Source organism: Microcaecilia unicolor, chromosome 2 (genome assembly GCF_901765095.1).
Source record: "Microcaecilia unicolor chromosome 2, aMicUni1.1, whole genome shotgun sequence".
In the NCBI taxonomy this organism is placed as follows: domain Eukaryota; kingdom Metazoa; phylum Chordata; class Amphibia; order Gymnophiona; family Siphonopidae; genus Microcaecilia; species Microcaecilia unicolor.
Window position 1 is genome coordinate 425629860 of NC_044032.1, and position 26462 is coordinate 425656321.

General features: G+C 42.6%; 1 protein-coding gene across 1 annotated transcript in view; it reads right to left on the reverse strand.

The window, feature by feature from the left end:
• CENPE (centromere protein E) overlaps positions 1 to 26462 on the reverse strand; it is a 466760-nt gene that overhangs the window by 119408 nt on the left and 320890 nt on the right. Inside the window, 2 exon segments of the mRNA XM_030192156.1 lie at positions 5037 to 5201; positions 9841 to 10155. Coding sequence (XP_030048016.1) covers positions 5037 to 5201; positions 9841 to 10155 — 480 coding nt within the window.

Genomic DNA, 26462 nt, shown 5'->3' on the forward strand with positions numbered 1-26462 from the left:
GGTGCTAAACTCACCACGCACGCACACACACACACACACACACACACACACACACCCCTTTCCTGGACACAGTGAAGGAGGTTTTATCAATATTGGGGTTACTCGGGCACTCAAAGTCAACACTTATCCCACAGGACCATTGTAAATAATGGGGTTTGAAGAAATGTCAGTGGAGTCTTACACTGCTTTTCTATTGGCAGGGAGATAGGTGGCAGCATAACTGCATGAGAATTACATGTCACTTTCATGAAGTGCCAAGATCAGCTGCCTCCGAGTTCTCAAGGCTGAGAAGAAAACTGTGCTTTACTAGTTCCCTCAGCAGAAAAATATACCAGCTCCTAATATATTACTCCAGATGTGTGGGACATACCCAAATCTTGTTCAGGATGGCAGGATGGAAGCAAAGGCTGCTCTCAGGATGCTTGCCCCAAAGGTGGCAGTTGGCAACACACCTCCCCTCTTGGCTTGCAAGTCTAGGCAACTGTAACAAAGCAAGTGTGGAAGATCAGGTGGTAGTTATGGAGGTAGGAACTATGCTCTGCCCATGTGCCCTAGTAGAATGCACTTTCAGGAACCTGGAAGCTCTTGCTTATGTAAGCTGAGCTGATTGCCTATGATCCATCTGGATAATTAAGCCTTCAAGGCCCTCTCACTATTTCTTGAACCACTGAACAGAGCAGCCAGTCTATTCAACTTCCTAAAAGATTCTGTAATCTTCAAGTGCCACAACACTACACAGCAGATACTCAGGCAGTACAGATCACTATTCTGACTTGACAGGTAATTTTTGAAGACCAGAAGAGAAATGGTCGGCTCAAATAGAAGACAAAGAAAACATCTGGAAAAGTTGACACCAGGCAAAGAGAAACCTTCTTTTGAGAGCACTGGATAAGCTTCAAGAAGGGCTGCAAATCAAAACGTGTGGCTGAAGATATGAACAAAAAGGATGTTTTGAACATTAGTTCCTTCAGTGATGCTTTAGTCGCTCAAAAGGAGAAGATGCCAAGGCCCTGAGAATTAAGTTAAGTTGTCAGGAAGGAGCCACCAAATGGTAAGACTCAAATGATCTATTCACCAGAGGAAGTGAACAATGTCTGGATGCACAGCTGTACACCTTACTTCTATAATAAGTCAAAGGTGTTACCTATCCTATACCTTAACTGAACTCAAAGCAAGGCACTTTGTCTAGATTCTTCCACAGAAATGAAAGGATGAATATGAATGCCAAAGGGCAAAAGGCCATGTCTCATTAGCACCAAATTATGCCCTCCCCTCTCCCTGGCCACAATTAGGGCAAATGTAAAGAGTCAATCAAACCAATTCCCAATACTGGGATTTAAAACAGGCGTGTGCAACCATGACCAGGGGTGGAGTCTTGGGGGTGGAGGAGGGGGCTTCCCAATCTTCCACTTTCCCCCAGCCAGACCCCCAAAATGCCCCTCCCCCTATAAGCACAAACTTCTGGTTCCACTAGCTTCTCTGTTTTCCTCATATAATACCTGACTCTCTCTGGCCATGTAAATAGCTACCTTTGATGATGTGTAAATCAAAGGTATGTTTCAGGCCTTTGGTGATGTCATTGCCAAGGCAGTTAGGAGACCAGCTTATATGCAAGTTTGAGACATTAGGACCAGGCTAGAAATCATGACACAGTGAGTTGTATTTGGCTTGCAAGCCATACTTTGCCCACTCCTGAGCTGAAGTGTGCTGGTTCAAAGACTGCCTGAATACCTTCCACACCAACAATGTGAGCTGCCAATAAGATCCCAATATACTTCTATGACCACTTCAGCAAATGTTTTGCTTCTTGGGTCACCTGGAAATCTTGGTGCCCCATTGTTTATTTAAGCCACTTACATGGGACTGGCTGCAAAAACGTGACGTAGCAGAAGAAAGTGCTAGACAGCCAACTTAGATGCTCTAGACTCCAGCCTGTTTATCAACCAGGTCACAACTGATCATAACCCAAGCACCCTGAGCCACCTGTCCTTGACAGTAAGCCCCCCTCCTATTAGACTTGCACCCATTGTAAGAACAGGCTGGGCGGGAGAGGCCTCCAGGTCAAGTCCCCACTAACAGATTGTCCAAGATGAGCCAATAGGACAGATTCTCTTTGGCCACTCCTGAAGGGGGAAAAGCAGTGACTGTGGAAACCACATTAAGAAAGCACTCAAGTGGTCACATACAATTGTTTACAACAGCTACCATGGATTCTGAACCTTAAAAGGTAGTTCTCCACCAGATGAATCTGGGAACCCAACAAAACTTGAATATGGGTATACAACTTTCAAACTCTGAGCTCATGAAGACCTTGCCAATCCTAGTATCTAACTGAGCTTGCAGATACTCTAAACACTGGAATGATACCAGACTGCTCTTGGAAATGTTTACTACCCACTAGGTATACAGGTTTTCCAACAACTAAATGACCCTGGCTTTGGAATCTTGTATATTCCTCTCCAACTTTATCCTCATCAGTCTGTCATCTATGTAAGATAGATGGGTACTAATATACACTCCCCTGTGATGGAATGTAATCATCATCATGAGCTTGAAAAGGTCTTCAGGGATGCGGGTAAACCAAAAGAGAAAGCCTGGAACTGGAAAGGCTGGTCTAGAACTTCAAACCTTAGAAATCATGAAGATAATACGAAGGTAAGCCTCCAAGTTCAGAGTTGTTAGAAATGCTCCGTTCTTTACAACCATCATCACGGACCTCAGGATCTCCATGCAAAAGAGTGCAGCTTAGAGTGACTTGCTTGAGGTCCAGGACAGGATGAGTGTACCTCTTTTTGGGGATGCCAAAATATATGGAATAGTGTCCATGGCTTCTTTTTGCTGTCAGGAAACAGGTACCAACGAACTCAAGTGAATCACATGGTCAGAGGTTGCCTTCATATCTGCCCTAAGGCATAAGACACCTAAAATCTAAGACGTCTAGATTCCTAAACCTGATCTGGGGAACCCCTAGTTGGGTTTTCAGGATATCCACAATGAATATACATGAGACGTTTGTATGCAATGATGATAATGCCAATACATGCAGATCTCTCATATAAACATTTGTTGTGGATATTCTGAAAAACCATCAGGCTGTGAGATCCCCTGGATAGGTTTGGAGACCTTTAGGACACAGTAATTTTAAGATATATCCAAAACCAATCTGTCTGATGTGATGTGGGCCTCCTTACGGTAGAAACATCTCAGGTAGCCTCCACTTACTACATAGAGGAGACTAGGGCTCCTCCCCCTAAGGAATCCATTCCTCTGTCAGTTTGCTTTCCTATTCCTCTTATTAGGCAGTCACCATTTTAAGAGGGGGCTATCCAGTCTGAAGCACCTGGATTCTCTAAACCAGCCGCAACAGAGGTCTAAAATTATCCCTGGAACCTTTTCTCCTGTAATCTCTGGTAATCTGACTCGCTCAAATCCTTCACCATATTTTCCAGGTCCTTGATGAAAACATAGAATATGACAGCAGGTAAAGGCCAAATGGCCCTCCAGTCTTCCAATCCTCAGCAATCACTATCTCCCTCTTTCCCTAAGAGATAACATGTGCCTGGTCCCATCCTTTCTTAAATTCAGACAGTCCTTGTCTTCACCTCCTCCACCGAAAGGCTATTACCCGCGCCCACCACCTTTTCTGTGAAAGCGTGAAAAAGTGTTCCCTGCAGTGCCGTCTGCTCAATCATGTCTTATAAACATATCTGCTGTCCAAAGACACAGCCACAAAACGAATCAATGTGACCACCACAGGCATATTCTTTACCAAAGTCTCTATCAAACCATACAAGGAGTCCCCAGAAACTCAGTCCTGTAGGCTAAGTGGGCTACCTTACCAAGATCACAGTAACTCCCACCCAGTGGCCCCCTCAAGTCAGCTACTGGACCCAGTGCAGCAGGACCTAAGCCCCACAAACTGTAGTCTGAAGGGAAACAGTCAATTTCAAAGGACTGCTTCAGCAGGGATTCAATTTTTCTATCCTCAGTGTCCTGAGAGCCATGCATCCTTCTGCAGAAGGATGGTCTTAATGGGGTCACCGCTGATATGAAGGAATCCATTTCAGGTGGTTTTATCATCCCTTTTTAGGTAGTTTAGTTTATTTATATTTGCTATATTGCATTTGCTAATTGGCAGGTCAAGGCAGTATACAGTCTAAAATAACAAAAGAAAAGAAAGGAACTACAAAAATCTGTATAGGAAAGAAAGGCCACACATTCAAATTTCAAACTCACATGTAAAGGTGAAGCAAGAAGGAAAGAGAGGACTAGGGAAAGGCAAGAAAGAGTACGGGGAGAAAAGAGAAAAGGGTCAGCGGGGACAGGAGAGGTATGAGGGGTTAGGTACTCCAGGTACAAGTTAGAGCTTTCCCATAGTCTTCCCCAACTGAATGGCAGTTAGGCATTTTTAAGATGGACTTGAGCAAATCCACTGCTTATTTCTAGGATAGGCAGCATAAAATCGGTTTTACTGTTCTGGGATCTTGCCAGGTATTTGTGAATTAGATTGGCCACTGTTGTAAACAGGATACTGGGCTTGATGGATCTTCTGTCTGCTCCGGTACGGCAATGCTTATGTTCTTAAGTACCATATCTAACGCTATTTTTATGAATAAAATGTGAAGGTTTGGACTAAGGTCACATACATACAAAGAAGTCTCATTTCAAGTAGTTTAAGGTGGGATTAGATATCTATTATTATGCTCAAGATTCATGTCGCTTTATAGCACTGGTGTACAATCCAGTCTTGCAGACTTGACAGGGGTATACAATGAATAAGCATACAAACATATCACGTGTATTAATTATGGATATTGTGAAAACCACACTAGTCAAGAAATACAAGAACCAGGTTAAAGACTACTCTTTGAAGCATATGACAGGATACAGAGTTCCAGTTTGTTTGTGCAAATTATTTTTTTCATGAGCGAGCATGCCCATGAAATTGTATTCAGAAGAACAGCATTTCTGACAGTTTAAAGTAAACAGTACAAAATGACTAGCAGGACCTCAACAAACAAATAATGTAAGGGTACCTGGCATAATAATTCCAGTTGTTGATCTTGAGAGGCAACGTGATTTTCTAAATCAGATTCTTTGATTAATTTTTCAGCAAGGTTTTCATTCATATATTCTAGCTTTTTTTGTAAAGATTGAACTGATGTTTGAGACATTTTCAATTCATTCGCTAGCTGTGATGACTTGGGAAAAAATTAAATAAAAATAAACATGAAGCCTATTACAACAAATCATATTATTCAATTTGAAAAAGGCAAAGAATGCTGGGACACTTTATAATAAAGAAATATGCCAACCTTTTACATTAGTAAACACACTAATGTTCATATGTCTTCATGCCTAAATATTGCCCTTTAAGCCTCCCATTGTCCCCTTCCAATGTTTCAATGTCTGTGTTCCATTGTTATATTCCTTAACGCTACTTCGACTGTCTCGCTTAACTCTACACAATGTAATCCATAACCAAGTTGTTACAAATTGTATTTCCATCATTTATATCATATTGTAAGCCACACTGAACCCGCAAAAAGGTGGGAAAATGTGGGATACAAATGCAATAAATAAAATAAATAAATAAATAAATATATTTAACACAAATCCCTTCTCACAATGCTTGAGCAATTTTTATTAGTGGGTCTCTGATACTGGCATTTATAGATCTCTGCTAATTTTCCAAATACCTCAGTTTTACGGAGCTATGGTGCACTTAACATTTTTGCATACCACTCTCCACCGGTCTTTTAAAGAAAATATTTTTTTCATTTACTTTTTTGTTACTAATGTTAGGTATTCAATTGCTTTGCAGTTTTCAAGCAAACACATTTACTATAGGTTGGTACTCAAAAAGCACTTAACTTAAATTACTCTCTTGTCAAGGGGCTCTCTTGACTCAGTTTCAACCACCTGACCCCTAAGAACCAATCAGACGTCAGCTTCAATTGTTGCTTCACTTGTGTATATGACTTACAAGGCTATTCGATTCCTGTACCAATATTCTGCTGTACTGTTCATTTTTTTATGTTTTTAATAATAAAAATTTGAACTAAAAACATCACTTCAAAATCCCATTTTACTGTGATCCAACCACACACTATTTTCCAAATTTTAAAATAACCCAAAGTACAAGACATGACCATATTTCCTTGCAAAAGCATCCATAAATTAAATAATCCCAAACATCCATCTTAAAAATTACCTCAGCTTGTGACAAAAGCAAGCAGAGCCCAAAATGTGCACTCAGAAGCACTGTTCCCTCTAAGCTGAGTGGGAGTCCTCCAACAGCATTGCTACCAGTGGAAGGCAGTGCTTCAATACTGTTTTTTCAATTGCTAAGGACAGGTAGGCTCCCTGGAATCCTGAAAATGTGATTGTGAAACAACACTCCCCACTGGCAGGACTGTGGAGAACTTCTGTTCAGCAGACTGCAAGCCTGCATGCAACATGGCCAGTAAAAACAATTATAATTATTATTTTTTAAATTTCTTACCTACCCAAGTCCACCTTAGAGAGACCCCAGAAGCAAAAAGCATTTTAAAATTGATCCTTGGAGACCTAACTCCACAAGTAAAAGTGCCCACAAATATTAAAAAAATTAAAATCTGAGGCCAAAGGACCTCTTACCTTGTCCCAGAGATAATCTTTAGTCTGCCCCTGTCCTTCTTTGGGATCTGGATAAATCCACTGCGGCAGCAGCAAAAAGTCATGATTTGCAACAGAACTCTACTGGGAGGGCCTAAAGATGCAGGCCATTTTCCTGGCCTATATATATATATATTTTTTTTAAATATTTAAGCCCCATTTAAACTGCACCCCAGGAACTCAAATATTGATCTTGACATTTTGCTTCAGGACAAACAAGCATTCCATCCTAGTTCATCTGCACAAGGCTCTGTCCGTTCATACTCTCTCTCAGCTGTATATTTTTCATATTTTCAATTTCTAGACTTTCCCATGGAATTTAATACAACTAAAGACTGTCAATCTTATACAGATGATAATTCTCCACTATGTGCTATGAAGGGTATCCCCTGTTCTTTCATCACAACAGAGTAGTCCTCTGCACGCACCCTAAGTTCCTGGACACGCTCATCAAGGACCAACACCAGGAAAAGCTGGAGTGGTGGTTGAGGCGCAGGTTGCAGAACCGCTGAGGTCAATACAAGAGCAGGATCTCGGCTGCTTGGAGACAGGTGCACTGGCACCTCCTGTATGGAGGGAGAGTGATCATCCCAGCGCTGATGCTTCTCGGGTGCCGAATTCTTCGATGCCCCGGAGCTCCCGGCACCATGTGTTGAGGGTGACTGATGACAATGCTTCCTGGCTTTTGCCTGAAGTGTGTTACCAAGGCTCCTCGGTGCCGACGCCAAACCTTCACGTCGACTTGGGGTTGGGTCCGATGATGGATGGTCCCAGGGGGCCCGAACAGCAGGAGGCCTCGAGACAGGTGGAGATTCACTTGATGCCTCACTGCTCTCCCTGTGTCTAAGGATCTTGAAGAAGCCATGCTTACTGACACTCCAGATGCGATGCTAGTCGTCAATTATCGACGTTCAAGAACTGGACTTGGCTCAAAAAATCATCTCTCGTTGAGTCTCTCAGGAAACCTGGGTCCTCTTCTTCATGCGAAGACAGAAAACAGCAGGGCTATGGTAGGGTCCAAGACGCTGCAGACACCAAGAATATGTGTCTGTTCCCGAAATAGTCTGAATGCATCGTGGTACAGTGCTTGAAGCCACTGGAAGTCTTTGTGGACATGGATGGGAAAACATTATCGGCCAAATTAAATGACTTGGTGCTTAAAAAAGGGGCAAGGCACAGAAAAAAGAAAGGGAAAAACCCGACCAAAGTCAGAGCTTAAAAATGGCTCGATGCCAACGGAAAATAAAGGACACTTAAACCCAGGCAAAACAAAACTAAGAAAATAAAGGATGGGTTTGAAAAAAGGGCCCAAAGAATGAGCTGCCACAAGAAACAGAGAAAAATTAGCTGGAAGGCACTGAAAAGCTCTCAAGACCAGGCAAGTGAGGAGAAAGAAAGAAAAAAAAAAAAAGTACAGCTTCTCCTCATGTGGAAAAAAAAAAGAAAACTGAGGAGACCATGTTTGCGCGACAGGCAGGAAGGCACTTTCACATGAGTGGTGGAGCGCAGCTCATGCTCCACAAAGCTGTCTTTAGCTTTGGCAAAATGTCGGACCAGCAACACGGATTGGTGTCACCCACTTCTGAGAAGATTGAAGCCTGCTTGCCCTCAGACAATTTCCTCTTCCTCCATTTCAAATTCTACATTTTCATCTGGCAGAACAATTTCCGTAACATCATTTACATATGTAACCAATTTCCACAACAACAGTTATAAAACAATACTGTCTTCATCAGTAACATCCCTAGTATCTTCTTCAATGGTCACAAGTATCAGGAGGACTTAATGCAAAATCAGCATCACACATAAAATTTGGGAATATCTTAACATGGTCTTGATGTACTGCTTTTGAGAGACCACCCTCCACAGGGATAACCCTAATGTTGCTTCCTTCAGGTTCCAAGCTAGAAAAAAAAAAGAACTATCCATGTGTTGGCATCTGATTGGCTCTTAGAGGTGGTCCAAGCTCTGGCAATTTATCTGAAAGCACTTGAACCTATTTAATATGGAGTTGTATTCTATTCTGCAAAATTTTATACACAAGTTCAACCAAAAGTTGTAATTATACCCACCCACCACTAGGGCATTCACATTAATCTGGAACATAGGCTTAAAAAAAAACCAAAACAAAAAAACTTATAGATTAAAATGATTGCCCTATTTATCAAGCTGACCAAATTCATGCTTAATTTCACATTAAAATCCTGCAAGGTCATATCCACAGGGCTATGGGATTTTTACAACATGCCCATTGGATAACTTAGTATATTACTATGGAAATATTTGGGTGTCTTCCACAAAATGCCAATATGTAGGGAAAAAAGGCTGGACTCTCCAGAGATCGTCTTCTTTATCCCAGTGTCTGCATTTCAGGTTTACAGGGGAAAAAAAAAAACCAGAAACAGAGGAATGAACACAAGAATGGTCTGAGCGACATCTACAATGAGTTGTGGAGGTTCAGAATAGAATGTGAAATATGTAGGATATAGACGCAAGAAAATAGCAGTAGATGAGAAAGAATGGAGATCAACCCTTCTATATATCTTTTCCTAAAGGGGCAGTGACAGAAAATAGGCAATATATGGTTCTGACCAATATTTACAAATTTGACACCTTAATTTTGCTGTAAATAGGATGTTATCCTTTTTAGATTATCTGAACTGAATCCTACCTTTGAAATTCTTTTGGCAATTTTTCAAGGCTGCTATTTCACTTAATTGACAAATAAATTGAAAATTGAAATTGATTTTATTGCTTGCACATTTTTGAAATCTTTTTCCTATACCTTTAAGAAATGAAAAACATGACATAGAAAAAATGGGAATCGTTAAGTTGCGCCTTATTTTTAAGGCATAAATGTTCTTTTGTATAATTTTCTCTGTAAAACATTTTCCTTTCAAATTGCAAGAAATTTAACCCTTGAGTAAATAGAGTTATTTTAAGTCTGAGACAGTAAATGGTTTAAAGATTTTGCAACAAGTTTTATCCAAAATCCAGATTTGAGCTTTAGTGTTTAGGAATTTCTAATCAGAAGAAAAATCTGTCTGAAGTTATCCACTCATGAACTCCAAAAGAACAGTGCCAGTGGTAAGCCATATTGTTGCCTTCTCTCATTAAGTCATCCAATTCAACATTTATTTCTGAAACAAGTTCTATTAATTTAAGGAAACAATAAATACTTACCATCTCATCTTTTTCTTGTAAATCCAAGCAGATTCTCTCCTTCTCTGCTCTTAATCTCTGAATTAATTCTTGAAGTTGCTTTGTTTCCTGCACAAGTGATGCTTTTTGAGTCTCACATTCCTGTACCTTCACTAATAGGCTGGTCTTCTCTGCTTTCAGATGAGTAGCTGTATCATTCATGGTATTAAGAGTATCTTGTAATACTTTATTTTCAGATACACATTCCTGAAAGCTGCCATTTTCTTCTTCCCTCTTTAACAAGAGAAGGTTATGCTGTGATTTTAGCTGTTCAAAATCTTCATTCTGTTTCACGATCTTATAAAATGAAAATGTACAAAACATTTAATACACTTCACTGGAAAGACAGGCTTTAAAACCATATACAAAATATTCATACGATATGCAAGTCTCAGCTTGGTTTTGTTGGCAATAAACCATTACAATTTTTTTTCTTTGTTTTGGAAAACCCACAAATAAAAACATACCTTAATGATTTTAAACCTTGGATTGCTCAAACTTACTGTTTTGGAAATCTCTATCCAAACAGTAATTGAAAATAAACAGGCAGATAAACCCAACACTGCAGATTTGCAAATCTCTTCCATGGAGAATGACCTAAGGTAGGCCCATCAAAGCTGTTAAATGGTTAATGCCAACCCTTGACATATCATTTCAGAGGTGAGCCTACCTGAGCACAACAAAGATCAATTTACAAGCCAGTTAAGACAGGATATATTTGACCCCAATTGCCAAGTCTATTGGGGTCAAAAGAAACAAGACTGGTTGAACTTAAGTGATTAAAGCCACCTCAAATATAGTACCTTGCAATCTTCATACCCTAGAACATTTTTCACATTTTGCTATCTAAACACAATTCAAAATGCATTAGATATAAGCTTGTTTTACTGATCTACACAAACCTACACTTTCACTGCGAAAGTAATAGAAATAATGAAGAATAAGAAATCAAAAAACCTTCACACCCTTGACTCAATACTTGCTGGAAGTCCCTTTTGCAGTAATAAAGGCCATGAGTCATTTAAGACAAGTGTCCACCAACTATGCATAGTGGGATAATGTAGTTTGTCCATTTTTCCTTGGTAGAATAGCTTAAATCAAGGCTCACCTTTAATGTATAGGCTTTAACTGGGGCACCCTAAGACATTCACTTTCTTCTTGTGGAGCCCATTTGTTGCTGCTTACCATCACTATCCTCCTGAAAGATGAATCTTTTCCCTGTCTCAGGTTTAAGGCAGACTGGAAGTGGTTTTCCTCCAGAATTTGCCTGCACCTTGTATGACCCAACTTTCCCTCCATCTTCACAAGACTCCCTTTCTCTGCTGCTGCCACTATCATGGTGATGTCAGGTAACATGCTTTTGTTTATGCCATGAAGCAAACTGTGAAATTTATACTTATTTTTGTATTATTGCATATATGGCCCGAGTTAAACAACAAACATTCCTTGATTTTTTTGGGGGGTATCAAATCATGCACCAACACCATATAAGAAGTGTAGCTTCTACAATCATATCACCCTAAATAGTGATCCATCACATTTAGGGTTTTTTTTTTTTTTAAAACAAAGGCATGCTAGTGTTTTTAGTGCACGCTAAACGCTAGACACACCCATATATTCCTATGGGTGTCTTTAGCATTTAGCGCATCCTTATTTTTAGCACACGCTAAAAACACTAGTGTGGCTTTGTAAAAGGACCCCTTAATATAATCATACACCTATGCATTATCGGTATCTTTACTGTATCTACTTTCAATATCTTTACATTTTTAAAAGCCTTTTTGTCCATAATTTCATAAAAATCACCACTTATAACATTAATCACATCCTTAAAACATCGTGAAAAATCCCACTAACTTGGGCTCATCTGTTGGACTTTAGGTCAGATGAGTATGTTCATTATTCAAACTCATCATGCCTGAGATTTGCACTAGCAGATATACTGGGCCTTCCTGATTGGATGGGATTTGAGAGACAGAATCACAATACAACCAACGACTTGGAACTGAACATCTACAAGTCCCACATTAACCCCCATAAACTAATAGACTAATTTCAGATACAATTTCTTGTACTCATACCCATGTTGTATTGCTGTTATAAATTGCTTTACCTATTTGTATCTGACCTGTTGAATTGTTTACTATTGTGCTTTATATCCTGTTAATCTTTCCTTTGCTTGCTTTGGTGTAAATCGCAGAGAACAGCAGATTGTGCGGCATATAACTTATTGAATAAAGTCTGATTGGATTAAAACCATATGAGTTGTTGGAATTGTGTGTACCAAGTTTAGGATGTTGATTTAATTGATAGAATTGATTGCGTGTGTCACCAGTTTCACATTTTAGGACAGGCATTTGTTTATAACATGACTACTGTGACAAGGTTAGCACCCGGGGCCCCGCAGAGAGCCAGCTAATCCCCGAACTATGATTCCCAGAAGCCCTTGCAAGAAGGAGAGAGGAGGGTAGCCCCAAAAGGGTGGAACGGATTTCTAACCCCAGCAGGGGGAGCAGTGGCTCAGTGCTAGGTGAGCCAGTTACTCTCATCCCCACTAGAGGGAGAAGGGGAGGTGAAGCTCAGTCCCTTGGCTATCTTAAGGTAGACACAGAAACTTGAAAGAACGTCTAAGTCCTGCTGTATTACCTGATTTTGGTAGTAGCAGTGTTGGAATGAGGACTTGGATTGGACACAGGAAACGTAATGACTGTTCATTTTGTTCAATGATGATAGAAACATCGGTTTTTGTGAACCCTTATGACCAGAGGAGCTATACATTGCGCATCAATACTACATGTAAATCCAGTTCGGTCATTTATTGTTTAAGTTGCCCATGTAAAAAGACATTTGTGGGACAGACATCTAGAATGCTGGGCACCCGTTTGACTGAGCATAGAAGTGCAATTAGTACTCGGAAGATAGGTTCACCTCTCGTACAGCACTGCATTAATAAATCACACGCTTTTGAGGACTTGAAATGTTTAATTCTGCAGGAAGTTTTTATATCCTTGCGAGGAGGTGACCACCGCAGACACTTACTGCAATACGAACAAAAATGGATCTTTAAATTGCATTCTTTAGAACCCTCGGGTTTGAATTCCCGCCTTGAATGGTGTCATTTTTTCTAGACACTCCATTTGGTTCATGATGGATTGGAGTCTGATGTCAGCACAAATATATTTTAACGTGCTATGGCGGTTTTTCAGATGTAGTATGCTGCCGTGGAGAGCTTGGCGGGTTCCCCATGTACTGTGTCAACGTGTGGTTTGATATTCTTTAGTAAAATTTCTTTTATCTGTGCATGTTTTGTTGTGCTGGACTTACAGACTTTTTTTTCTCTCCCAGTTGCAGCCTGAGACCCTGAAGAAGCAGCGAAATGCTGGCCACAGTCAGGCTCAGGGCAGCAAGTGGAGGACCGCACAGCGGAGAGCAGCATCTAGCAAACACTATTCTATAAAGATAAGTGAAACAGTATAAACCTGATAGCGTGTTACGCTCCAGCAGTGTTCCACGCATGGATAACAGACTGTTTTTGTATTCGTAAAAAAAGTTAAAAAATAAAACAGAAAAAATATCATGCATATTTAGTACAGCTACCACAGATAATGAAAGTTGTTTAGATCTGTGGCACTGGGGTTTTTTTTGCCTATGATGGAGAGGACTATTTGTCCATTTAAGCCCCTTGAGATTGAATTTTGGTCTCTGAGCTCTTTGAGGCTTTTCCCCTTAGTATAAAGCCATTTTGTTTTTGTGGAATTTGTTGTTTGTTTTGAAACTATAATTAGAAATGACATCAGCTTCCATTTTTGGGTTCTTTGGAATTGGGGTGAGAAGAATGCTCCCATGCTCATGAGGAGAAAGACCCGTTTCGAGCATGAAGTTCAAGTAGGTGGTAAAATCAACGATGAAGCATTCTGGAGCTGATTTTAACATATGACTTGGGCATACATCAAGACCACAATGTTTCTTTGAGAACTTGGATAGCGCTCTTGCCACATTATCTGAAGTTAAACTGCTAAACGTGGACCAGATTCGGTCAGCTGGGCATAGATTTGGAGAGGAGTCCAGTGTCTTGAGGAAGTCTTCAACAACTGCAATGCTACTAAAGAGTGGTTTCCGTAACAATTGGATTTTCTCTTTGAAGTAGGTAGCAAGTTTGTCAGCCGAGGGAATGTCTGCTTGCGTGGGTGCTGTCGTACTTGTGTCAAGGAAAGAATTTAGGAGGAGTTGTAGTTTTTTTGCGTCATTGCCAATAGACGCAAGTTTAGTTGAAAAGTACGATCACTTTGCTGATTTGACCTCAGCTCTGACGTAGGCACGAGCATCAGATGTCACCTGACCTACTGGCACGTGCATGTGGTGATCTCAGCACACAGTGCCAGTGAATCAGAGAAGTCTTACATGTGCGCACCAGAATGTTCCAACTTCCGTTCCCTTCCTTGCCTGCAGTGCTGCAGCTCAAACCCAGAGACTGAGAGAGCTGACAGGAATTTTTTTTATGTACTATTAAATTCTTGTGGGACTGGGTGAGTGCAGGTTAAATTCTTGCGGGGACAGGTAAGATTCCACATGGGGACGGACAGGGATGGGTTAGATTCCTCACAGGGACAAATGGAGACTGGTTGGATTCCAGCGGGGACGGGTTGGATTTCTGTCCCTGTGCAACTCTCTAAATTGAATGCAGGATCTGAGGCAGCATGGCTTCACTAGTGGCAGGTCGTGTCAGACAAATCTGACTGACTTCCTCGACTGGGTGACCAAACAGTTGGAAGTGGGAGGGGCGCTAGATGTGGAATACTTAGATTTCAGCAGTGCCTTTGACATGGTTCTGCACAGGCAACTGAAAAATAAATTGAGTGCCCTTGGTATGGGGCCTAGAGTAACTGATTGGGTTAAACATTGGTTGAATGGAAGGCGACAGAGGGTAGTGGTAAATGGAACTTTCTCTGAAGAAAGGGATGTTGTCAGTGGAGTACCACAGGGATCGGTCCTTGGGCTGGCTCTTTTTAACGTCTTTGTGAGTGATATTTCAGAAGAGCTGTCTGGTGAGGCCCAAATTAGAGTACTGTGTGCAGTTCTAGAGACCGCACCTACAGAAAGATATAAACAGGATCGAGTTGGTCCAGAGGGCGGCTACAAAATTAGTAAGCGGTCTTGAACGCAAAAAGTATAGGGACAGGCTTATGAACCTCAACATGTATATGTTAGGAGAGAGGAGATGTTTAAATATCTCAAGGGCATTAATGTACAGGAAGTGAGGCTTTTTCAACTGAAGGAAAACTCTGGAACGAGGGGGCATATGATGAAGTCAAGAGGGAATAGGCTTAGGAGTAATCTAAGAAAGTATTATTTCACAGAAAGGGTGGTGGAGGCATGGAATGGCCTCCCGGTGGAGGTTGTGAAGTCGAGGACTGTATCAGAATTTAAAAAGGCATGGGATAAGTACGTGGGATCGCTTAGGCAAAGGAAGCGTTAAGGGTTACAGAGGATGGGAAGACTGGATGGGCCATTTGGCCTTTATCTGCCGTCATGTTTCTATTTCCATTGCTTACTTTATAAAGTGGCAGTATGAAAAATAGTCTTTCTATTCTGTAAGAGGGGCCAAGTCCAACCACACCCAAATGGCTTGCAGACGCTCCTTAGCCTACCAAGCCATCCTCCATGAGCCTCCGCAAGAGTAGAGAACTAACCTAATGGTTAGTGCAGTGGGCTGAAAACCTGGCATTACAGCTACTTGTGACCCTAGGAAAGTAATTTAACCCTCCTGTGCCCCAGATACAAAACAGATTGCGAGTCTAGTAGGGACAGCAAAAGTACTTTCTTTGGATGTACCACAGAAAAGCAGTATATCAAACCTCCAGTTTCCATTATAAGAGATAAAGGAGTTGAAGAAGTGAAAACAGCTTTCAGGTTTCAGCCCATTTGTGACATCTTCTGGAGCCTGGAAGCCTTTTCATAAAGGGAGAAACAGCTGCAGAATGCAGCCATAGGCAACATGCCCCAAAAACATGATAAAAAGGGCATGTTCCTTTGGTATTACTGAGGACCAACAGTAGATCCTTTGCATTTTTGTCTTGCTGCAGATTGACAGATTTTTTAAAGAGAAATACTGAGGACAAATAGCAACTGCTCAGGGGCTTATGGATAACTTTGTCCAGCAAGGGACCAGACACACATCAGTTTCCATCATTGGCGAGCCAGTTCCAGGGAAGGCGATTGCACCACCTTACATCCCCTTGTTGTATCCCTGGAACAGTCTCTTTACCAGAGTGACTGGGAGGTATGCAGACAACCAATAGTACTGATGTCAGCTTGTCTAAGAGTGTGGCCATCATAATGGATACTGCAAAGAGTCCTTTGCTATTACCTTATCCATACAAGTTGAAGATACTGGGTTGGTTTGTAAAGGCTTTGTTTCTTCTATACAGTCACATTCTCCCACTTTGGTGGCTGAAAAAAGCAGCTTAATGGGCCAGCCCTAAAATTGGTTGCTTCCTGGGAATAGGGAAGGGGAGAGGAGACATTATCTGCTCCTCCTCATAGGGAATTTGCTATATAGAATTGCAGAGACTTATCTCTAGTATGGAAGCAACCATACCTGGGTAGTTTTATGCAATTATGTAGATTCCCAGGGGAATCTGTTTCCAAAAGGTCAACTTTGGAAGAAGCATTATAGATCTTACTCCAATGACCCATGTGGTATGAATTCTAGGATGGCAGCTTTGGAGGTAGCTAATAAGAATGAAATTAGATCTTATATGCTAATTTTATTTAATTCCTCCAGACCAGGGTAGACACTGATTTCAGACTGTGCAGTCCTAGGTAGTTGGTATTTTCATACCAAAGCAGATGAAACAAGAATACTCCTCATTCCAACACAGTCCATCTTAGAATTAAGAACCTGACCCATAATAAACACTAAATAAAAATAAAAGAAATGACTCCTCTGAGGACTCCTTGTCTCATTGAAATCTGTCCTTATCCTCACCCCAGACACTGCAGCTGCTTGCACCACTGTACAGAAAACAGATAAGGGTAGGTTCTGGACTGGTTTGCAGGGATTAAAGAAAAGAAAATTAGCACATAAGATCTAATTTCACCTCTCTTAGTATCTCTCCAGACCAGTCCAGACACTTGGGAAATATCAAAGCAGTGACCCTTATGTGTGGGCCCTCTCTAAGCCTCAAGTCAAAACCCTTCCCTCAAAGGATGTATATCAATCATGCTGTGTCTGCACATCCAATAGATAAAGCTTGACAAAGGAATGCAAAGATAACCAAACTGCTGTCTTACAAACATGTTGCAGAGGAATAAGACTTCTAGTTGAATGCACTTTCAGAACCATTGAAGCGGTGCAAAGAAAAGCTATGAGAATGGTATGGGATTTGCGTTCCAAGATGTATGAGGAGAGACTTGCTGACCTGAACATGTATACCCTGGAGGATAGGAGGAACAGGGGTGATATGATACAGACGTTCAAATATTTGAAAGGTATTAATCCGCAAACGAATCTTTTCCGGAGATGGGAAGGCGGTAGAACGAGAGTATATAAAATGAGATTGAAGGGGGGCAGACTCAAAAAAGATGTCAGGAAGTATTTTTTCACAGAGAGAGTGGTGGATGCTTGGAATGCCCTCTCGCGGGAGGTGGTGGAGATGAAAACGGTAACGGAATTCAAACATGCGTGGGATATACATAAAGGAATCCTGTGCAGAAGGAATGGATCCTCAGAAACTTAGCCCAAATTGGGTGGCGGAGCCGGTGGGGGGGGGGGGGGGGGGGGGGGGGAGAGGGGTTGGTGGTTGGGAGGCGAAGATAGTGGTGGGCAGACTTATACGGTCTGTGCCAGATCCGGTGGTGGGAGGCGGAACTAGTGGTTGGGAGGCGGGGAATAGTGCTGGGCAGACTTATACGGTCTGTGCCCTGAAAAAGACAGGTACAAATCAAGGTAAGGTATACATATGAGTTCATCTTGTTGGGCAGACTGGATGGACCGTGCAGGTCTTTTTCTGCCATCATCTACTATGTTACTATGGTATGGAATGCCCCTTGAAAATATATGCTGATACAATTACCTTTATCGTGCTATTGTCACTTTAAATGTTGCCTCTCCCTTATTTCCTCCGATCAACACAGATAAATGTTTGGAACAATGAAAACTCCTCTGTTCTCCTGAGATATTCTTGCTAGGCCTACAAACATTGAAGTTTACCTGGATGAACAAATGGCTACCAAAAATACTGCCTTCAAGATTACATCCTTCAACGTGCTTACTCTCAAGAGCTCAAAGGGCAACTGCACCAAGGTTGATAACACCAAATTCAAATCCCAAGATGGAATAACTGGTAGCCAAGGAGGACAAAGTAACTTCACTCTCTTCAAGAACCATACCACATCTAGGTGGGAGAGGCCAAGGATGCCCTGAACCAACCAAAAGCAGGATATTGCCACTATCTGCAGCTTTGGGGAGGCCAAGGGTAGCCCGCTATCCAAACCCTCCTGCATCATAGAAGCTTTTAGAGGGATGTAGTCATGCTTTTAACATCAACCTTCAACCTTATGCTGAACTCTGACATATGCTAAGGACTTAGACCTCTTCCTCAAATTGAGCACGCTACAAATTGCTCTAGCCAAATATAATCTGCTTTTCAATTGAGCCCTCTTAAGAACCATAAGACAAAACTGAGACAGGAGCCCCTTCATGGCCTGGAAATTGCATTGCAGCTCCGACCATTAGACACATCAAATCTCTGTAACAGGGTTTTCAAGTCCATTTTAGCACTAACATGACTACCAAGCCTATATGGAACTCTATCATTTTTATAACTCGGCCCAGTTATGGACACAGAGGGGAAAAAAATTAAGACAACTGACCTGAGGCCATGGCTGCACCAATTCTTTCTGACCAAGAACCCGTTCAACAACTGAAATATCTGGGAATTTCTGTATTTTTCTCTGAAACCATCAAGTCCATCACCGGCTGTCCCCAATGTCTCTCTATGGTAGCAAAGGCCTCTAGGTCCTGTTGTAGGAGGTGGAAGGCCTCCAAATATTTAATATACAGAATTAATTTTCTCATATTGGACAGAGAGGAATGAAGGCTTCTCTCCTTCCAAATCATGAGAAACAGAGCTTGCTGGAATAGCAATTACACTTTACCTCCCCCCTCTTGCCAAGCCAGGTGAATTGTAAAGCTGAATTGCCCCCAATCTCACCCATTAAGTGTGACTGGTCTCAGGGAAATTCAGGTGACAGAATTCTTTTCCCATGCCCCTTGGAAGTAAGGCTTCTTCAATCCAGGAGAGAATTACCTTCTTTTCAACTATGTGGAGACATAGCAGGTAAACACCTTGCAGAAGAGATCAAACACTGTGTCTCTCTCTGAGAAACAAACACTGTGGAACCAAGTGGTAGTGGTTTTATGACAGGGAGCAACATGACATAAATTGACAAGAGAAACCTAACACCTCTATAACAACTGGAAGCAGTAAACTTTTGTCTCCTCTTTTAGAATAGGGGAGATATTAAATTAAAGGTTTGAGAAATGTATGTCCAAAACATTTGGACAACAGACCAAATGCATCTTCAAAAGGAAATATAAACAGATGCTGTGTATTTTATTGATACTAGAGATCCTGACTGACTGTAAGGTGCTAACTAAGGGGGTGTGACAACCCCTCCCCCTTGTGCTCCCTTTTTGTCTTGTAAGGGAAAGAAAGTTCTATATATTATGTCTTTGCCAGATAAGAAGTTGGTCAGTGTCTAGTGCACTCTGCCCCATGCCAGGGGATGGAGAGCCGGACCTGATCATCTCCATTGTCCTTTCATGTTTTTTCTCCTCTTTTCTATAGACTATACTTGAATATTTTCTTGTTTTTTTATCCTAATCTCTGGATAATTAAATAAACCTGTGTTAACCCCAGGAAGTGCTTCCTTGGTCTCTTTTTGTCTTTGTTGTAGTCTAAATAGTGCTACCAGTTGTCTGGTTCTTTTAAGGTGCCGTGGTCGAGGGGATTGTATTTGTGTGAGTAGTGCCCAGCCGTGATTAGACTCTGGAGGCGGGGCACAAAAAGCACAAACAGTTCATACTCCATTTCCCTGGATCCAGAGCTTAGAAAGTTCTCCGTATGTTTGATGTCGACAACATGCGTTGCCGACTAGGGCTGTACCAAATATGCATAATCAATTTGACCCAGCCTTGAATACGTTATTTGTATTTGGCTGACTAGCAATTTAAATTTGAATACGAATAATCCGGGGCTCTACTGTGCTAAATCCTACTATAATAAACATTTGATCTCTGATTTCACGTTGCTTCTTTTATTATTTGTTATGTTAAAGCTCAATGCCCATTTTTCATAATCGTCTGAACAGTAAAATATGCAATTCGGTTTAGCTGTACTGCTGGCAGGTCCTCCAGATGCCTCTCCGCCCAGAGCATTAGGGCCACTGCTTCCACCGCCACCTGATGACTTCTTATACCACACTGCTAATTGACTTAAGATCATATAGCCTAGACTCATTTTGTTTTGATGTCCTTTTCCTCCTCCTTATAGTTTTGAAATTATTTCAGACAATTTGGGGTGTGTGATAGTTTAAGAAGTTATTTATTGGCTTGCCACTTGAGTTTATTTATCTTCAATTTCCTCATCCTAATTGATGTAATTCACCACTGTACCACTGTCTGACTATCTGTACTGCCTTGTGCTGGATCACCTGCTGGAAGGCCACCAGTGCCAACTGAATAGCCCCAGTCTGCAATATGTTTACTGGACCAGTGAGCTTCCTCTGGAGACCACATCCCTTGCACCACTTGATCCAGGCAATGGGTTCCTTAGCCCTTGAGACTAGCATCCATTGTAACCACCAACCACCCTGAAAACCCATCAGGTCGGGTTTTCAGGATTTCCAGAATGAATATGCATGAGATCTATTTGCATACAAATAATCTCATATATATTTATTGGGGAAATCCTGATAGGTTTATGGAACTTGAGGATCAAGGTTGGACACCCTTATAGACTCATTCTCATCTAGATTGGACGTTTGGAGCCACCACTGCAAGTTGCTCCTGGTCTTCCCTTTGAGGGGGAACATCATATGTCCAGTTCTTGCATCTGCAGGCTGGTGGCAACCTGCTGCAGAGAAGATCTAAATCTGACCCTGCAACTTTAGCTGCTTTGCTGTTGTAAGAAACACTCACTGACAGTAATAGAAAAGTATAACGGAAGAGCAAGTGGCGAGGAGATAACCACAGGAAAAAGTGAAATAAGAACAGAAAGGAGGCGGCGAAGGAACCGCACAAGGGAAAAGAACAAAGGAAGTCAGAAGGGAAAGGAAAACCGAGAATAGAATGGGAAGGGAACAGAAACGCGTCTGAAGCAGGCAGAACATCTGTAGTGAGGCAGAAAGCATACAGAGAATGTAGGGGTATAAAAGAGGAGAGAAGAGAACAGGAAAGAGAAAAAGAGAACGCGCAACCTCTAAGGATCGTTGAGCCAGAATGCTCGCATCAAGACCAATCCAAAGAATTGAGCGTGATATAAACAGTCAGCAAACTCCAAATCGCAGTCGCCTGGATTCGTTGTTATGCACCAATCACACAGTCAAGCACACTCTTGCGCACATCACGCAAATCAAAAAAAGATAGACAGGATAGAAGAAAGAAAAGAGGGTGAGAAAGAACAGAACAGAATATTGAAAGACAGAAACGAAAGTTTGAACGCAAATATTCATCCCCACTGCGTTCAAAAATTAGGGAAAGAAGGACAGTATTGGGGGGCTATTGTGTTAGATCAGCAATCCGGGGTCACCAATGTTGAGAATTGGGGGGTCCCGAGCCCCCCAAGAAGGCTAGAGTGACCTCAATCTGACTCCATCTCTAAATAACACTAGTACTGGGGTAATCAGGGGGTTGTGAAGTTCTAAGAGAAATTGCCACTGAGAGAGACGTTAGGTCTCAAATACCGGCATTAGTCCGCCTCTCAGCACTGGCAAGGAATAGATACCAGCCTTATGACAAACTGGATTTAGGCTACAGGTTATATAATGCAGCGAATGATAGCCTGATGTAGCAAAAGCATTTGTACTTACAGCCTTTCATCATTAAGTGAAGCCCACAAACCATCATTTAGAATGAAGAGTTTATTTGCATATCAGACTTTAATCAGGTACATTCATCAGACAAATTCTGGATTCAGCTGACCGGAGCTCTGCTGCTTTCGAGGCGTTGAAGAAAAGTTCTCTCGAGGGCTTGCATGCATCCTGCTTTTATACAATTTGGTCACTATACAAGTCTATGGCAGGACACTTTTTTATAATATTTCACAATTTCTGAGATCATACTTTCGCATCCGGCCAGATGCTTCCGTTCTTGTAAACAACTTGTTCCTTATCTGTTCTAGCTATTGCAAATTATTGTGCAACTTCCTCTTTTGTCAACATGTTTTCTCCTCTGCCAGAACATCTTATTCTTAGCATATCAGTTTCACTTCCCCTTTTTTTATCATCTTATGATCTCAGTTTCAGCTTATAGAAAGACAAACTCCATTTTTATAAGTGCTACATTCAATTTGTATCTGATTTTGTTAAGACTCATCTATAAGGCCATTAGTAGGTTATCACACTATTCCAGTGGATAGATCTTAAACTAGAACGCATATTAACTTGCAGGAAAAGCAAGTCCTTGCTCAGCCAGTCATAGATTTTTAAACCTAGCTGGTATTTTTACAGCCTGAGTCCTAAAATCTGGCCTTCCACCCTTCCGGTGGGCATCCAGTGAGGGCCTCTTGCTGTAGTATAATTATACAGTGTCTAAATAAACTCCCAGATATTCTACTGTCAGAGGGGACCAGCTTGCTCTTGGATGGGTTGAGAACCCAACCCAGCTGCTCCAGGAATGCTAACCCTTCTTAACATAGTGGGTGACGGCAGAAAAAGACCTGTATGGTCCATCCAGTCAGCCCAACAAGATAAACTCATATGCGCTATTTTATATGTATACCTGACCTTGATTTGTATCTACCATTTTCAGGGCACAGACCGTAAAAAAATCTGCCCAATACTAGCCCTGCCTACCAACCACCGGCACTGCCACCCAATCTCTGCTAAGCTTCTGAGGATCCGTTCCTTCTGAACAGAATTCCTTTAAGTTTATCCCATGATTTTTGAATTCCGTTACCGTTTTCATCTCCACCACCTCCTGCGGGAGGGCATTCCAAGCATCCACAGAACTTACTACAGGTAAATATTATGATGCTGTATCTGTGTGTGTGGGCTTAGATGGGAATCAATGAGAGAAAGGTAAGAATGGGGGGGGGGGGGGGTGCACAGAAAGAGGGAAGCCTTGAGGTAGGGCTGAAGAAGTGTGTGTGCAGAGAAAGAGCCTAAGAAAGCAGAGCCATGTGCTCTGAGAGAGAAAACTTTGGAGTAGGGCTGAAGGAGAAAGGGGGGCCAGTGCCATGGGTTCTGGTGGCTGGATATGTCTGTGTGTGTAGAGAGAGAGAGAGAGAGAGAAAGGAAGAGAAGCAGCAGAGCCATGTGCCAGGGGCGTAGCCAGACACCCAATTTTGGGTGGGCCTGGGCCTAAGATGGGTGGGCAGAAGAACTCTGCCTTGTACCACAAGTGATTTGGTCTCTCTCTCTTTTGCATGCATGCCATATGGTCTCTCAAACATCCTCCCCTCTCGTGCAAACCTTTTAAATAGCAGATTTTCATCGACAGCAAGCAGTAACTAATACACACTGCTCATGTTGGCCCCACAGCTTTCCCTCTGATGAAACTTCCTGTTTTCGCATAGGTGGGAATACATCAGAGGGAAGGCTGTGGGGCCGGTGCAAGCAGTATATATCAGATGCCGCTCACTGCAGGCGAAGATCTGCTATTTACAAGTTATGCAGGAGGGACAGTTGTTGGGCGTTTTCGGCTGGTGGGGCTTGGGGATCCCTGCCAACCACATCGTAGGCGTGCTGTTACTGGGTGGGCCTGAGCCCAACGTGGGTGAGCCTGGGCCCACCCAGGCCTACCCTTGGCTACGCCACTGCCATGTGCTCTGCTATATATACCTAATAAGAACAGAGGGCCAGATGCATCAACCGTATGTAAAAAAATCTAAAACGTTAGAGAAGTTACCGAATGTAAAAAAACGAAGAATGCACAAAGGATAGGGAATGCAAATGAGCTGTTCGTTGCAGCTCACTTGCATTCACTAACCATTCGGTAAAAACATGGTAATCGGCCCGTAAGGCATGCGCAGAGCAGCCAAGCGTTATGCTGGCTGCTCTGCGCATGTCCCAAAATGTCAAAACAAAAAAAACCCAAAACACGTGTGTTTCAGGAGGGGGCAAAGGCGCTCGTCAGGAGCGTCCTTTATGAGCGTCCGAGGTCGCTGCTGCTCCCCGCTTGCCAAAAATCCAAAGTTTAAGCTGCCCCGGCTCGCCCCTCCCTTCTCTTTCTTCCCAGTTATGCCTCCCGCTATTCTCTGCCCCGTGCCCCACCCCCTCCCTGATGTCGCCGCCGCCGTTCCCCCCTCCACGTTACCGGGCCGTGCAGCGCCTCTCACCACTGTGTGAGGGCGCTGCACGGGGAAGAACAGCTGATCGTCTCCTCTGAAGTCTCCGACGTCCCTCCTCCCTCCTGGGCCCGCCCTCATCTGGTTATGTCAGAGGAGGGCGGGCCCAGGAGGGAGGAGGGACGTCGGAGACTGCAGAGGAGACGATCAGCTGTTCTTCCCCGTGCAGCGCCCTCTCACAGAGGTGAGAGGCGCTGCACGGCCCGGTAACAAGGAGGGGGGCACCGGTGGGGGGGGGGGGGGGGGGGGAACGGCGGTGATGACTTCAGGGAAGGGGGTGGGGCACGGGGCGGAGAATAGCGGGAGGTGGAACTGGGAAGAAAGAGAAGAGAGGAAGGGAGGGGCAAGCTGGGGCAGCTTAAATTTTGGATTTTTGGCAAGCGGGGAGCAGCGGCGACTTTGGGCGGTGGGGGGGGGGGGGGGGGGGGCAAGGACGCTCATAAAGGAAGCTCCTGAAGAGCGCCTTTGCCCCATCCCGATCCTTTTTTCCCCCTCTTTTTTAAAAAATGCAGGGGGAGCGGGGAGCAGCAGGGACCTCGGGCGTTAATAAAGGACGCTCCTGACGCCCGTTTTTTCCCCCTCCCTCCCGATTTTTTTTTTCATTACATTTTGGCAGCTGGGCAGCTCTAACGAGAGGTACAGACCTCCGTTAAATTTCCTGCGTTTTGGCAATCGGACAATGTTAGTGCATCTTGTTACAATGGGGTTGGTACACGAATTGCTCATCTGCATTCCGTTTTCGTTAGCTGCTACCTACCTCAGAAAAAGGCCTTTAATGCATGTCACGGTTTAAAACTTGTTTGTTAAAGGCTTGTAAAAGGGTTGTTAAAGTTTAGTGCATCTGGGCCAGAGAGGGAACAGGAGCAGAGAGGGATCAAATAACTTTGTTCCTTCCCAGCCTTTAATTTCCTGATGCAAGGAAGGTGAGCATTTTCACAGGTTTTACTCTTTGAAGTCCCTAGTTTTGGAGCCTGTCTGGCTTTCTTTGTTCTCAGAGAGCCCTGCTCCCAGATGCCCAGAGAGGACAAAGGTATGTTAATTAGGGGTAACACAGGGCTAGCAGGCAGCTGGGCAACATTTGCTACCCTCAGGGCTTCCTGAGGGAGGGGGGAATTATCAGGAGTTGGTTTCATAGCAATCCTGACAGGTGGTTTCCCTCAGAATCTATAAGGGAAACCTCAGCACTAAGTAGGAGGGGGGCCATAAGGATACAGTCTGCAAGCTGTACCTGGAAAGAATGACCACAATATCCTTCCACAATATCACTCACAAAGATATTAAAAACAGCCAGCCCAAAGACCGATTTCTGTGGTACACCACTGATAACATTCTTTTCCTCGGAGCTAACTTCATTTATCACTACTCTGTCTCATTCCACTTAACCAGTTTTTAACCCAGTCAGTCACTTTAGTGCCCATACCGAGGGCACTCAATTTATCAATCACTTGTGCGGAACCGTGTTATCCAGTAGTTCTCAGTCTCCAGTAGGTGATAGGAGAGAACATGCCCATTTGTCAAGACTAGACTGGAGAGACGATAAGGAAGGGGTTGCTCACTGTGAAGTAAGTGAGGGATCCTGTGTGTTCATCTGTTTAGGATGGTATAGTACAGACAGACAACAGAAATTCTCTTGGATAAGGGAGAAGACCCTAATAAAACCATTCTATTGATGGAAGTTGGTATATCATACAGTATGGCCAGAACTGCATGCCTATTATTTTTTTTTTAAGTTGTCATCTAATCATATTACTGTCTTGCCAGAGTTGATTACCTCATATTAATTTAGCTATGAAATTAAGTTCTATCATACCGCATGAACTAGATACTATTCTATGAGTGGTAATCTGTGAAATGTGTTCTGAAAATGACTATATCTGTTAGCTTTCCTGTTCACCATCCTGTTCCTTTTTATCTAAGGAAATCAAGAGCTGTTAAGGCATCCTTAAGCCCTTGTGGATTTCAAACAATAGCACAGGCAAATTTTCTTCCATTACTGGATTATTATAATTCTTTATATTGCAGCATAAACAAACA